Here is a 13,783-nt window from a genome sequence, read left to right on the forward strand (position 1 = left end):
TAATAGAAAGCTCACTGAAACCTGAGCAGCAACATAGCAGCACACAACTGAGAATTCCAGAGGTACAAGAAGGGCCTCTTAATTTATCGGAGAGAAAGCTGAGGGACAGAGGTGTCAAAATATATACTGATGGTCCATTCCAATTCTTAACCCAAGCTCCCCCGACACACACACCTCCCCAGAACAGCAAAGTACAGTGAAGTCTGAAAGGATAGAACTGACTCCCAGCCTTATCCCATACAAGCTGTGTGTCTTTAGGAAGTTCTGTTACCACTTTGCTCCTCAGTAATAGTAACAATAGCATGGTGTTGCCATAAGAATTAAATAAGATGATGGATATAAAGGGCTGAGTGTGTTCCCAGCACATAGAAAGCATCCAATAAGTGTTGTCTTGGTCTTGTTATTTTATTAGTTTGATTTTGACCTGAAAAAAAAAAAAAAAAAAATCACTGTGGAAGAAAAAAACCAGCCTGCCACAGCAGAGAGGCCACTGACTGGACTGAACAAGAGGAGATGTAAAGAGAAGTGGGAAGGGACTTCAGACACCTCCACAGAGCTGTGTCTGTGACCTGGGAACTGGGGAGAAGGCCTCTATCTCACATCCACCTGAAAAATTCCTGAGAGCATTGGCGATCCCCAGAGATGTCCTCAGGCTGAGGAGAAAGGGAAAGGGCTGGGGCATGGAACTCCAGAGCTAAGGCTGAAGTTAATGCATACTTTGGATGGTCCCAAAGAGCTTTGGAAAGGAAGAGCGCCCCTTTCTTTTCTCCCCTCAAGTACAAGGCATCTTCTCATGAGTTCCTTCATCTCTTTTTTACTCAATGGTCCCCAGAGAGAAGAGTCAATGCCTGGAGTCTGGCTGCCCTCAGAGTCTTGAAGGGAAATAGGAGAGTTCAGTAAGAGCCAGGACTCCCCTGCCCCTCCTCAGGAAGGATCCAAGGAAGGCTTTTTCCACCCACAAAGCTCTCCCCCCTAGGAACCTCTAGGATCACCTCGGATCCCATGGAGGGCAGTTGGAACTGGAGCATGCTCAGAAAAAAACATAAAAACAGCTTGGGAAAATAGAGCATCCTCACGCCAAACTAATTCGCCCTCTAATCCCAGGATGGTCAAGGTATATAATTCATACTCCTGCCTCCTCCCCTCCCATGAAACAACACAAAGCCCCAACTTTCCCGTTCCTTGAGGCTGAGCCACTGACCCCTTTCAGCACCCCTATAAACAAGGAAGGGGGACAAATAGGATTCTTACAGGACCAGTCAGCTCTGGCCATTGGCTCCTCCTCTTTACTCTTTGCTACCCTAATTATCCACGTTGGTACTTAGCAACTGCCAATATCCCAAGCTTATAAACCTGATTTAATGGTGATTTGGGGTTTGACCCAGCTCAGCCCTCCATCCTCCAGGGAGATAAAAGGGGAAAAGCTGAGCTGTGGCTTGATAATTCGTGCCTCCCATTCTCCCCTGCAGGGCTCCCACCTCCTCCTCTCTCTTCTGCTATGTCTTGCCGTTCCTTCCAGCCAGGCTCTAGATGTGGCAGTCGGAGCTTTAGTTCGTTCACAGCTGTCATCCCCCGGATGGTGACCCACTATGCAGTGAGCAAGGGGCCCTGCCGGCCTGGGGGCGGTGGGGGCCTCCGAGCCCTGGGCTGCCTGAGCTCACGGAGCCTGTGTAATGTGAGCTTTGGAAGGCCCCGGGTTGCTTCTAGGTGCAGCCTGCCTGGTTTCGGGTACCGAGTGGGGATTCCCTGTGGAACTCCTCCCTGCATTGCCCCTGTCACCGTCAATGAGAGCCTGCTGGTACCACTCGAGCTGGAGATTGACCCAAGTGTGCAGAAAGTGAAGAGGGATGAGAAGGAACAGATCAAGTGTCTCAACAACCGCTTTGCATCCTTCATCAACAAGGTAAGAGACCAAGTGGTTCAGGACCATAAGATGAGAACCATTACAGGGAACATGGTGTCTCGTCTAGGGGGAGCAGGAAGACATTGACAACTGAGAAGCCATGGTTTATTCATTGGCTGCTTCTATAGTCCATTAATTGTTGAAAGCTGGTTAGACCAGGCTCAATATAAAACATTTTTGTGACCTTGTCCTTTTAGTAAGTATGTCATCTCTTTCAGGATAAAATCACCAGAGTTGTGTGAGGTTAGACTACAAAAAGAATTTCCAAAACAAGGAAAGGGAATTACCCAAGAGGAAGAGAGTTGTTTTTCCTGAAGAGGTCTGAAAGTAGAGCTACATTCTGTGTGCCTGAGCTGAGTTGAGACCTTTGGGCTTGGAGGTTAGGGATGGGTACTGTGATGCTAGAATTTTCCATCAGGTTAGGCCTTGGATGAACAGAAGCGAGGTCTCCTGAGCTTGAGATACAACGTGACCACCAGGCAGGCCTGTCAACCCCGGGCAGGGCAGGATACTACCATTAGAAGGCACCAGACTGGCATATCACTCTTGGACTGTCCCTGGGCCTATCTCCATGTCCCCAGGGAAGCTTGTGATCAGGATACATGCCAAGGGTTGAGCCAAGTTTCTCCAAGGTTTAAAGCAAAGACCTGAGCCCTGGTGCTGGCTCTCTCCTGTCACCCTGAAGTCCTCATGATGCAAGCAAGCCTACCTTCTCTCAGTCTTAGTGACCCTACTGTGGATGGGGAGAGGTGGACCATAGGAGGTAATATATGCAAAAGTGTTTCTAAAAAGAACTCATTTTAATCACCTGGGAACTGTTCCACTTGCAGTTTTATTTTTTAAAGTTCATTATTGTTGCAAACTTATTCCACAACATGGGCCCTGATGGTCAACAATGTCACAAACACCTTCTGTAAGCGTGGAAGTCTCCAGGAGAGGTGACTGTTGGCGAGAAGCAGGACAACATTAGTTCTTCTGCAGTTTTCTTGTGAGACAATGCACAATATGGAAAATCCCAGGAGAAGGACTGGAAACTGTGTTCCCTTTACCAATGGCCATGGCCAACTACTCAACTTTGGCTAATCTGTGTCCAGTCCACAAAAAATGGAGGGAATGGGCAAGCAACTTCCATGTTACTGTGACTTTGGCATCTTTTTGGACACAACCATGTAGGGTGTGGCAGACTAGGCCCAATCCTTGATCTGGCCTTCGACCCTTGAGCATCTCTGCTCTGGAATAAATGCAAACCCCTGCTCCCAAGTGTAATGTCACCATCTTACGGTAAGCATGGAGATGGACAAGGTACCTTATCACATGTGCTCTCTAATAGGAGTTGTAGGTAGAAAAGTAAGACTTGAAGGGATGGAATGGCTTGGTCAGAGTCACAAGGCTCATGACAGATAGGGAGGAAAGACTGGAATATGGACCTGCCTTGAGTGTATTAGAACTATATTCTTTCTATTACAACATGCACCCCTTGAATGGAAAGTGGGGATCCTATCGTCTCAGGCAGGGGAGACACAGAGGTAAATAGTCTCAGGGGCCAGGATACCTTAATCTCTGCAAATTCTAGCACATTGGCAGTGGTGTGTTAGAAGAAAGGGCACAACCCCATTCCACTGGCCCCACCACCATTTATTGGCTCTCTCCAAGCCTCAGTTCTCCCTGCTGTCCAGTGACGTCACATTCTTGGTTGCAGGTGCGGTTCTTGGAGCAGCAGAACAAGCTACTGGAGACCAAATGGAACTTCCTGCAGCAGCAGAGGTGCTGCCAGAGCAACATCGAGCCCATCTTCGAGAGCTACATCTGTGCCCTCCGGAGGCAGCTAGACTGTGTGGCTGGGGACCGAGCGAAGCTGGAGTCGGAGCTCTGTAGCCTCCAGGACGTGCTGGAGAGCTACAAGAAAAAGTGAGTCTGCCTCATGTTCACCTCACTAGGAGTGACATGAACATGGAGTTTGGAACCTGACAGATACCATGAGAGGCCAGCGGGGGCTGTTTAACTATCTGGGCCTTAGTTTCCCCAACTATAAAGTGGGAAGCCTATAACTTAGCACATTAAGTGGTAGAACAACTACGTGGGATAACACAGGACTGGCCATTTGCTCTATGGCGGTGTTATTGTTGGCTGCCTAGAAGTTGGTTTTCAACTCATGGTAACCCCGTGCACAGCGAAACGAAACACTGCCTTGTCCTATGCTATCCCATGGTAGGTTGCAGGTCAGACGGTTGCCATCCACAGGTTCTCACTGATTGGTTTTCAGAAGTACATCACCAGGCTTTTCTTCTTAGAACGTCTCAGTATGGAAATTATGCTGAAATATGTTCACCAACATAGCAACATGCAGGTCTCTACTAACAGAGGAATGGTAGCTGTACTTGAGATGCCTTGAACTCTAAAATGATATAGTTCTATCTTTATCTCTCTTCTCACAACCCTACCGCATTCTCTCTCTAAATAAGGCCCCCATTCTCTTTCTCAGATTGTTAAGTCAGATTCTTTGACATAACATTTTGCCACTGCAGACTTCTGCTGCAGAACACCTTCTCTGTCCTACCTTACATCACTCCTTTCACAGATTCAAAACTATTTAGGGCCCTGGAATGCTTCAACCTGGGACTGTCCCAACTCTAGTTACCAACATGTTTCTCCTCACTGCAGACTACATAAAGTGTTCAGAAGTTCCCCATGTGTTTTTCCCCAGAACTTGGCAAAACCAGTCCTGCTATCTGGGTCACCCTCTTGGTTTAGTGTTGTCTTGTCCCTTTTTCCTGAACCTGTTTAAAATCTCCTTCTCCAGAGAAGTGACCCCTTGCTAGTATGATTCCTTGCAGTTGGCCCTTCCTCCAAACTTGTGTTCTTGCTGTCCCTTCCACCTGCCTGATAATCCGTCTCTCTAGTAAGCATTTCTTCATACCACTTGCAGGCTAATATGCTGTTGTTGCTAGTGGTCCTTGAGTTGATTCTGACTCATGTGTGCAGAACTGTGGGTTGTCAAGGCTGTGATCTTTCAGAAGTAGATTGCCAGGGACTTCTGGGTGAGTTTGAACCACCAGCTTTTCTACTAGTAGTCAAGTGCTCAACCATCTGCACACCCAGAGACTTCTGCAGGCTGGTGTAACTCCCATTTTCTCCCAACCCTTGACTTCCTGCTTCCCAAATCCCTCGCTATCACAGCTGGAAAGAACCATCTTTTGCTTTCAGTTCCCACAACACGATCAGGTCTTGATCTCCCTTGATCTCCCCTCTCAGCTTTTCATAGTGACATGTTATGCATCCTTTTAGACCAGCCCTCCCTGAGGGCAAGCTCTTGGGTCTGATTCACAGCCCAGAGTGGTAGTTGATAAGCATTATATTAATTAAGGGTGTTCAGGCAAGCTGAGTTCAATGTCTGTCTTAGAGATTGGAACCCAAATAAATCACTATCTTATTCTGTTAGGGATGGGATGAGTCAAACACACTTCCAGTGAAGAGAAACAAATGCATATATATTGAGAGTGATGGTTGATAAGAATGTGGGTCCATGGAGGGAGACAAGTGGGGTACTTCAGTGTAGCAGATGTCAACTGTGTGCCTTCCAGGTGCCAGACCCTGTGATGGGAGGCACGGATGTTTCAGAGAGGGAAAATGTTGGCTCCTTCCTACAAGATGCTCTGGTCCAGTAGGCGCAGACCACTTATGCATGCATAGGGATAGCTACAGTGTGGTAAAGAACAGGAGGAGAGAGGAAGCCCCAGGGAGGGAGAGAGCAGAAGGGGCCCAAGAAGATTGAAATGGATAGGGTTCCATTTGCTTGGGATGGACTTCTTAATAAGAGGGGAGCTCAGAGGAGATCCTAGGAAGGGAGAGGGGCAGAAGTAGATGACAAGAGAATACCAAGTAAGAGAGGACAGCTGAGGCAAAGGCTGTGACAGAGACAAGATACAGCAAGGCCATTGGAGGAAGTGGGTGGGAGACTGGCCTCTCTCTTGAGAAGTATCTTTCTAAAGAATAAGTAGCAAGACCAGACAAAAGACGGTTAGGAGACATCATTTGCTGCTCCAGTTGAAAGCTTTAGATTTTAAAGCAGTTCAATAGGACAAGAGTGAACTCAAAATGGTACTTGAACAAGTAGTAGCAAGCATACCGTACTTACTCCCTGCCAGGCACTATTCTGGTGCTTGGCAAATATTAACTCCTATGATAAATTACCTCGCAGCTGACCTAAGAGGTAGGTACTCTATCACCAGGTACACTGATGAAATGGGACAGAGAGTTGAGGTGACCTGCCTACATTGCAAATCTAGTAAGTGGCAGAACTGAGATTCAAACCCAGGCCATCCAGTGTCCACTGCCAAAGACTCAGCAGGTATCTGTGGGGAAAATGAAAGATGGGCGTCAGGAAGCGCAGTGAAGCTTTTAATGGATCGAACTCACTCATCAACCTGAGTTATTCTGAAACCCGTGAGCCTGATTTCTTCACCTGGGGGAGTGCTCTAGGAACCAAGGAAATACTTGGGCTGCCTCTACAGGCATGGCAAAGCAGGGTAATTGCTACCTTTGCAATTGAAATACTGGTTGAAGCCAGGCTCAGAATCTCCTTGTGAGGAGGAGCCATAGGATCTGCTGGAAATTTGGCGATGACAGCCAACTATGAGAACAACTCTGAACAGCCAGCCAACCTCCCTCCACCTGCTCAGAGGACAGAGCTAGGTGAAGTAGACTTCCTTAGCAGGATGATGAATGGAGGTAGCTTTAAGAAAGATTTACCAAGGGGTTGTACAGGCTACTGGGGGATGAGGGTAAACTGAAGACAGGCTAATGAGAGGTTATGGTAATAATCATTTGTCTTGAATGGTGGGAGGGGCTTGAGGTACCCAGAGACAGGTTACTAGACCTGGTGACTCATCAGGGCACTCACTCAGAGAGAGGTACATGTGGAACCTAAAGGCCTTTTCCTTCAGGCCTGAACCCAAGGCCTTTTCTAAACTCCATGAACATGACAAAAACATTTCTTTCTGCTCACCTATCCAGGTATGAAGAGGAGCTCTCCCTAAGACCCTGTGCTGAGAATGAGTTTGTCGCCTTGAAGAAGGTGAGGGATGGGTGGGCCAAATGGGAGAAGACTCTCTGAACTGATACAACTTACCTAGGACACCCAGCCCCTGGACTGTGTCCAAAAGTGTTTGCTGCCTGCCTACCCTGAAAAGCAGTCTTTCCCTGCTCAGATTCCAGTACTAGCCCCACTGCCCCTGGAAGGGGAGGTCAATCTCCTGCAACCCCTTGCAAAGGGGCAGTGACTGACCCGGCCTTAACCTTCCGCTTACTTGGGTGGTGTCTACACCTTCTGAGATGTTAAAGAGGTGGCTAATTCCAAATCAAAACAAAAACTCTATCAGGAGCACCCCAAGATGAAAATGATTGTGATGATTCCTCAGACAGATAGCTAGATGTTTTTTAGCCTCAACTACACAAAGTGAGCTCTGAGGAGCTACCATCAAAGCTTCTATAAATCCCTGCTCCCTTCAGAGCCTTCTTTACAAGGGCTCTAAGCCACAGCCTGGGGTCCTCAGCTTGGGGACACCCCTCTTGCCTTGGCTCCACCAAACTTTCATTTGTACATAGATCTAAATAAGGAAAAGAGGGACTTGAACCTGCCACCTGCCTCCAGCTGCCCTGGGAGGAGGACCCTGGACAGTGGAAGGTGGCTGTCTGAAGAGAGAAGTTCCTGACCAAAGCCAGTGTCCCAGTCCCATAACGGTCTTCACTGCTTTTCCTCAGGATGTGGACACGGCATTCTTGATGAAGGCTGACCTGGAGACGAATGTGGAGGCTTTGCTCCAGGAGATCGACTTCCTGAAAGGCCTGTATGAAGAGGTACCTGCAGTCAGCATGCCTACCAGTGGTACAAGTCAGTCCCAAGGGAGCAATGGGGCAGGAAGGCTTCTGTCCATGGGCATGTTTTCAGACTAACAGACATAAAAATGAGCCATCAGAGGTTCTCACCCTAAGAAGGTGGATCTTTCAAAGCTGCACTCTCAGATGTAACTAGAGGGTGGGAGGAGAAGCAGGTCTATGACTGAGGGCCCAGAAGCTCTATGGTAAAGTCCCATACAAATTCCTGACCCCAAGGAACAACAGAGCATGTTCTCCCCTCATTTCCCACAATTCCCTCCCCCTTTATCCTCGAAGATCTCACTCATTCTCCCCCTGGGCCCTCTACCAGGAGATCTGCCTGCTCCAGTCTCAGATTTCGGAGACCTCCGTCATTGTGAAGATGGACAATAGCCGAGACCTGGATGTGGATGGAATCATTGCGGAGATCAAGACCCAGTATGATGACATCGCCAGCCGCAGCAAAGCTGAAGCAGAGGCCTGGTACCAGTGCCGGGTGAGGCTTGGGAAGGTGACCCCAGATCCGCTTCCCCCCAGAAAGCGAATGAGGAGCTAATGAAGGCCGTGCCAAGCCACAGTGACAGAGCACTCCATAAACCCTGGGCCTGTCATTGCTGCTGGGCTCCAGGCCAGGTTCCTGCTGAGTGTAGGAGGGGACACCACAGATAACCCAGGCCTGTCACCAGGTTGCCACGGACACCCAGATTTATTTACTGCAGACTCACCGGAAGTATGGGCTTCAGGTCTGGCCTCTAAGCAACAGTCAATAATACTAATTGGTGATGAGGGGAAAGAAGGCGTTGTTGGGCTTCAAGGCGTAGGAGGTAGCTGGTGGCATCGTGTGGTTACTAATGGTGGAGCAGAAACTGTGATTAAGGTGACCCAGACTTAGGTAATTAGAGGCTTTCTGGGAGGACAGGGGTGCCCTAAAGGCAATTCAACTTAACAATATTATCATCCCAGTCTCCCCTGCCCTGCCTATGAAAGGTAAAATGTATGTGGGAGGACTTCAAAAAGTTCCTGGAAAAATTCCCTTACCTTTTCATTCCATTTTTCCATGAACTTTTTGAAGGTCCCTCATATGCTCATTCATTCATTCGATCATTCATTCAGCAACTGTTTATAGAGCATCCATCAAGTGTCAAGTGCAGTTCCAGAAGCTGAAGAGTCAGCTTCCTCAGCAAGACACAGTCCACGCCTAGTGTCTCTTGTATTCTTGAAGCAGAACAGACAAACACCAAATCAGCAAATGCAATGGATGTGTGTTAGACACTGGCAAATACTAAGTGGACAAAGGGTTGGAGTGGTGTGGAATGTGATTTTAAATAAGGAGGTCTGGGAAACCACCTAGCTGAGGAATGTGTCTCTAAGAGGATATGAAGAGTCAGATCATCCCTGTCCCCAAGGAGTGGCAGAGTAGGTAGAGAAGAAAAGAGATGAGTAAACCACCAGACCAAAATACAAAGTAGCACAAAATGATTGCTAAAGTGAGCAGCAAGCAGCAGGCTGAAGACAACAAGTTGTATCTGGAGAGACAGAGAGGCATTGCTATTCGATCTGGATGTTGAAGGACAAGTCAGATTTCAGTAAGCAGAAAACAGAGGTTAGGTGGTCAGGCTGAGAAGCAACACCAGCCAGGGTGAGGGTTTATGGAAGTGCATGGCTCAGGAGCTCAGAGAGTGATATTCTATGAAGAAGATCAGGCTAAAACATCTGGGGATTGGGGCACAGAAGGTCTGTAGATCTATGCCAAGTACTTGTGCTGTGGACTTTTTGCTAAAGGCATTGGGTCTCACTGTCCAAGGAGAACCCTAAGTGATGTTCTAATCATTTTCTAGAGAAGCATGGTGATCAGAAGTAGTAAGCTCATAGCCCATCCACAGCCAGGCTTCTCCTTAGCAGGCCCTTCCTAGGTTGCTTTCCTGGGCCACCATGAGTCAGGTAGTCTTAGGAAATACAATCTCATCTTCTCATCTTACTAAGTCAAACAGAATCAGAAAGACAACTCTATTAATTAAGGATTGCATTTAACTGTGAAGGTCAGAAATGAAACAATAGTTAAAACAAATTAGGTTTTCACAGAAATAGAATGTGGTTCTCTGACGCTGTTAGGGATCTAAGCTCTTTCTAGATTCCCATCACCCTTAACATATGTGTTCATCTTCGTGGCTGCCTGGTATCTCCAATGACTGTAACACCTCCAATCTCACATTCTCATTCCAGGCAGGAAGGAGGAGAAGAGAGGGCAGAAGAAACATACTAGCTAAATCACCTTCCATTTTAAAGAGCTTTCCTGGAAGCCTGACCCATCAAGGTCTATAGTTCTCACTGGTGCAAGGAAGGCTGAAAATTTATTCTCTTATCTGAGCTTAATGCCACCCCACGCAAAAGCAGTATTCTTCTTAAAGAAGAAATTGAGAGCAGATATGGGTTAAGCATTTACAGTGTCTCCCAGAGTAACCAAAGAAAATAAGAGTCAAAGTGAGTGACTTTGTGTCTATCTCTTGTTTGGGATTTTCTGTGAAATATGCTCCCATCCATTGTATGCATAAAATCTAGATTTGACCAACTTTGCAAAATCTATAAATGTAAGCTGTAACACAGGCTATACCAAAATTGTTTTCGGGGTGCAAAGGTTAAAAAAAAAAAAAAAAGGGTTAAGCCAAGATAAGACATACGTTCCATTTTTTTTCCAATTATTTTGAAAGAGAACAAAAAATGTACTCACCTCAATAAATATATGGTTTGACCTCAATCCTTGATTAGTTAGATATCCCAAGCTAAGCTCAAAAACTTCTTTCAAGTTTGAGAGGAACATATAAAAGGGAGATTGTTGTACTCTGGGTCATTGTGAAATTGTGAGACATTGTGAAAAGCATGAGACACAGAAAAACTAAGTAGAGAAGAGAGATCTTAAGGGTTGGAGGAGATCTTAACAAACCTGAAGATGCAGGAATACAAGGTGAGAAGGGAGAACACAGAGCAGCTCATGTAAGAATTGGACAGATATCTAGAGGACACAGGAGTACCTGAGCTAGGATCACTGGAGAAGGGACTAAGGGCAGTGAGAGAGGGAGCCAGGATTGTCTAACACGTATAGTCCTATGGTTCTGATCTCCTCTGTCCTGGCAGTACGAGGAGCTGAGGACGACAGCCGGGAATCATTGTGACAACCTCCGCAACCGCAAAAATGAAATCCTGGAAATGAACAAGTTGGTCCAAAGATTGCAGCAAGAAATTGAGAACGTCAAAGCCCAGGTGAGGCTGGGGGAGACAGTGTTGCATTGAGAACCCATCAGAGACTGACCACCCATCTAGACCATGAAGAGCAGGTCCAATACCCCTTGGGAGTGCGGTGGAAGAGGGAACAGACTTGGTATGCCTAGCTTAAGAGGAAGGGGCCCCTTTCTGCAGAAGAGCTGCACTGCATCAGGATGAGCAGCTTCAGGAAGGAATGAGGTCCCCAGCAGAGGTTAGGTGACTCGCTGTCAAAGCTGAAATAGCAAGGACGCTTCTTGTGATGTGAGTATAGGAAAGATGGCTTCCCTAGTCCTTTCCAACCCAAAGGCTCAGTAATTGTCTGATCCGGAAATGCAAGATGACTCAGAGAAGTTAAGAAAACCAGACCCACTCTACTCTCCAAGGCTAGTGAATACCAACCAGATGCTTAAAACCTACTAACCCCCCGTAAAATTCTCAGCATATCCAGGAAGGAAAGCTCAAGTCCCCTTGACGTTTTATAGACAAGAGAGCTAGTCTCAGTTCCCTGGAAGAACTATGTGTCACAATCCTAGGATGAAACACACAGTAGATTTGAGTCTGGCATGTAACCATGTCCTCTCTGCTCTTCTGAGAGCCTGCTCAGGACTCCAGGAACTCCCATAATGCTTTTCTGTGCCCTTTCCCCTAGCGTTGCAAACTTGAGAGTGCCATAACTGAGGCAGAGCAGCAGGGTGAGGCAGCCCTCAGTGATGCCAAGTGCAAGCTGGCCGGGCTGGAGGAGGCCCTGCAGAAGGCCAAGCAGGACATGGCCTGCCTGCTCAAGGAGTACCAGGAGGTGATGAACTCCAAGCTGGGCCTGGACATCGAGATTGCCACCTACCGGCGCCTGCTGGAAGGCGAGGAGCACAGGTGGGTTCAGTGAGAGCAGATTAGGTAAGGATGGGTACTGCCTGGCTGCTACCCTAACCTGCTTAGAGTCCACAGTCCTCATAATTGTCATGGTCTATGTGAGGACACCCAAGGAGCCCTGGTGGCACAGCCCTGGTGGACAAGCACTCAGCTGCTAACTCAAAGGCTGACAGTTCAAACCCACCAGCCACTCTGTGGAAGAAAGATGAGGCAGTCCACTTCTGTAACGATGACGGTTTTGAAAACCCTATGGGCATGCAAATGTTGTAAAGTGAATAAGAAAGATCATAGAAGAACTGATGCCTTTGAATTATGGTGTTGGAGGAGAATATTGAAAGCGCCATAGGCTGCCAAAAGAACCAACAGATCTGTGTTGGAAGAAGTGCAGCCAGAGTGCTCCTTGAAGGCCAAGATGGCCAAACTTTGTCTTTCATACTTCAGACATATTGTTTGGTAAGGTGGAGGGTCAGAGAAAAAGAGGAAGACCCCCAGATTGGCAAATGGATTGGCAAAGTGGCAGCATCAATGGGCTCAAATGTGGCAACAATTGTGAGGTTGGCCCAGGATCAGGCAGTGTTTCATTCTGCTGTGCATAAGGTCGCTATGAGTCAGTATTGACTCGATAGCACCTAACAACAACAACAACAACAAATGGGCAGCTCTACACTGTTCTGTAGTGTTGCTAAGAGTTGGGATTGAATTGATGGCAATGGATATGATGATGGCAGGAAAAGGGTAGTTGCAAACACAAATCTGCCTTGTTTTCTTTGATGTAGTTACTTTATGTCTCCTTTTTTCTCTTATCACAGGCTGTGTGAAGGTATTGGGCCTGTGAATATTTGTGAGTATATGAGTCATGCTCCAAAGAACTTGGGTCGTAAGAGTTGGTTAGTCCAACACAGACAGCCCACACCATTCGTGCCAGGGCCTCTGCATTCCCCCTAACCCTATATTCCAGGAGCTTCTGGTCTGACAGAGAGCTACCTTTCTGAAGATCAGAACTAGGAATAGATACACAGCATGGTTTTAGTGTTTCCAGGCCAACTGCAAGGAATCATACTAGCAAAGGGTCACTTCTCTGGAGAAGGAGATTTTAAACAGGCTCAGGAAAAAGGGACAAGTCAAGAGTAAACCAAGAGGGTGATCCAGATATCAGGACTGGCTTTGCCAAGTTCTGGGGAAAGACATATGGGGAACTTCTGAACACTTTGTGTAGTCTGCAGTGAGGAGAAACATGTTGGTAACTAGAGTTGGGACAGTCCCAGGTTAAAGCATTCCTGGGTCCTAACTGAGCACCCCTTTCTGTTCCCACAGCCGTGAGCAGCTCGAAAGGTGCTGTCCTGTATGAACCCTGCATGGTCAGCACACCCGTGCTGAGGACCGAGTACTGCTCAGGGAGCACCAGCGTATTGCGCAGCAGTGGGAGCTGCAGTGTAGTGGGCACTGGAGAACTCTATATCCCCTGCGAGCCCCAGGGGGTACTGAGCTGTGCAAGTGGGCGGGGCTCCAGCATGAAGCTAGGGGCTGGGGGTGGCTCCTCCAGCCACAAGTGTTAGTTAGCCCCTCCCCAGAGGCTGGCAGCCCAGGGAGCAGGGTCCCACCACCCTGGCCCCCTTGAAGCTGAAGACAAGAATGTTTCAAAATCCCCATCACCCTGTATTAACTCAAGATTTCCCTTGGTTTCCACTGGGAACGGCTCTTCAAGTCCACCCATGTCTTAGCTATGTGCAGACCCTTAATTAGGCTCTGGAGGTGGGGGTGGGGTGGGGGCAGATGCTGAGAAAGACAAAGCATAGCCCATGTTTCCTGGATGGTAATAGTCCAGCTAATGTGACCAAGACAATGGCTACCTCCCAATCACTTCTGTGCAGGATG

At 47.6% G+C, this 13,783-nt stretch overlaps 1 protein-coding gene across 1 annotated transcript; it reads left to right on the forward strand.

Annotated features, from left to right (window-relative positions):
* The first annotated feature begins 1,388 nt into the window (after window positions 1–1,388).
* Window positions 1,389–13,464, forward strand: KRT82 (keratin 82). Its single transcript, XM_006870007.1, has 9 exons — window positions 1,389–1,903; window positions 3,603–3,811; window positions 6,917–6,977; window positions 7,664–7,759; window positions 8,109–8,273; window positions 10,910–11,035; window positions 11,688–11,908; window positions 12,718–12,749; window positions 13,223–13,464. The coding sequence occupies exons 1-9, from the start codon at window positions 1,499–1,501 to the stop codon at window positions 13,462–13,464; spliced, it is 1,557 nt and encodes a 518-aa protein (XP_006870069.1). The 5' UTR covers window positions 1,389–1,498.
* Window positions 13,465–13,783: the final 319 nt, after the last annotated feature.

The sequence above is a fragment of the Chrysochloris asiatica genome, unplaced genomic scaffold (assembly GCF_000296735.1).
Source record: "Chrysochloris asiatica unplaced genomic scaffold, ChrAsi1.0 scaffold00138, whole genome shotgun sequence".
Classification (NCBI taxonomy): Eukaryota; Metazoa; Chordata; class Mammalia; order Afrosoricida; family Chrysochloridae; genus Chrysochloris; species Chrysochloris asiatica.

Coding starts and splice junctions, on each gene's coding strand:
- KRT82 (XM_006870007.1), top strand. CDS start 1,499: ATGTCTTGCCGTTCCTTCCAGCCAGGCTCTAGATGTGGCAGTCGGAGC. Junction 8,274..10,909: donor AGGCCTGGTACCAGTGCCGG/GTGAGGCTTGGG, acceptor CTGTCCTGGCAG/TACGAGGAGCTGAGGACGAC. Junction 11,909..12,717: donor CTGGAAGGCGAGGAGCACAG/GTGGGTTCAGTG, acceptor CTCTTATCACAG/GCTGTGTGAAGGTATTGGGC.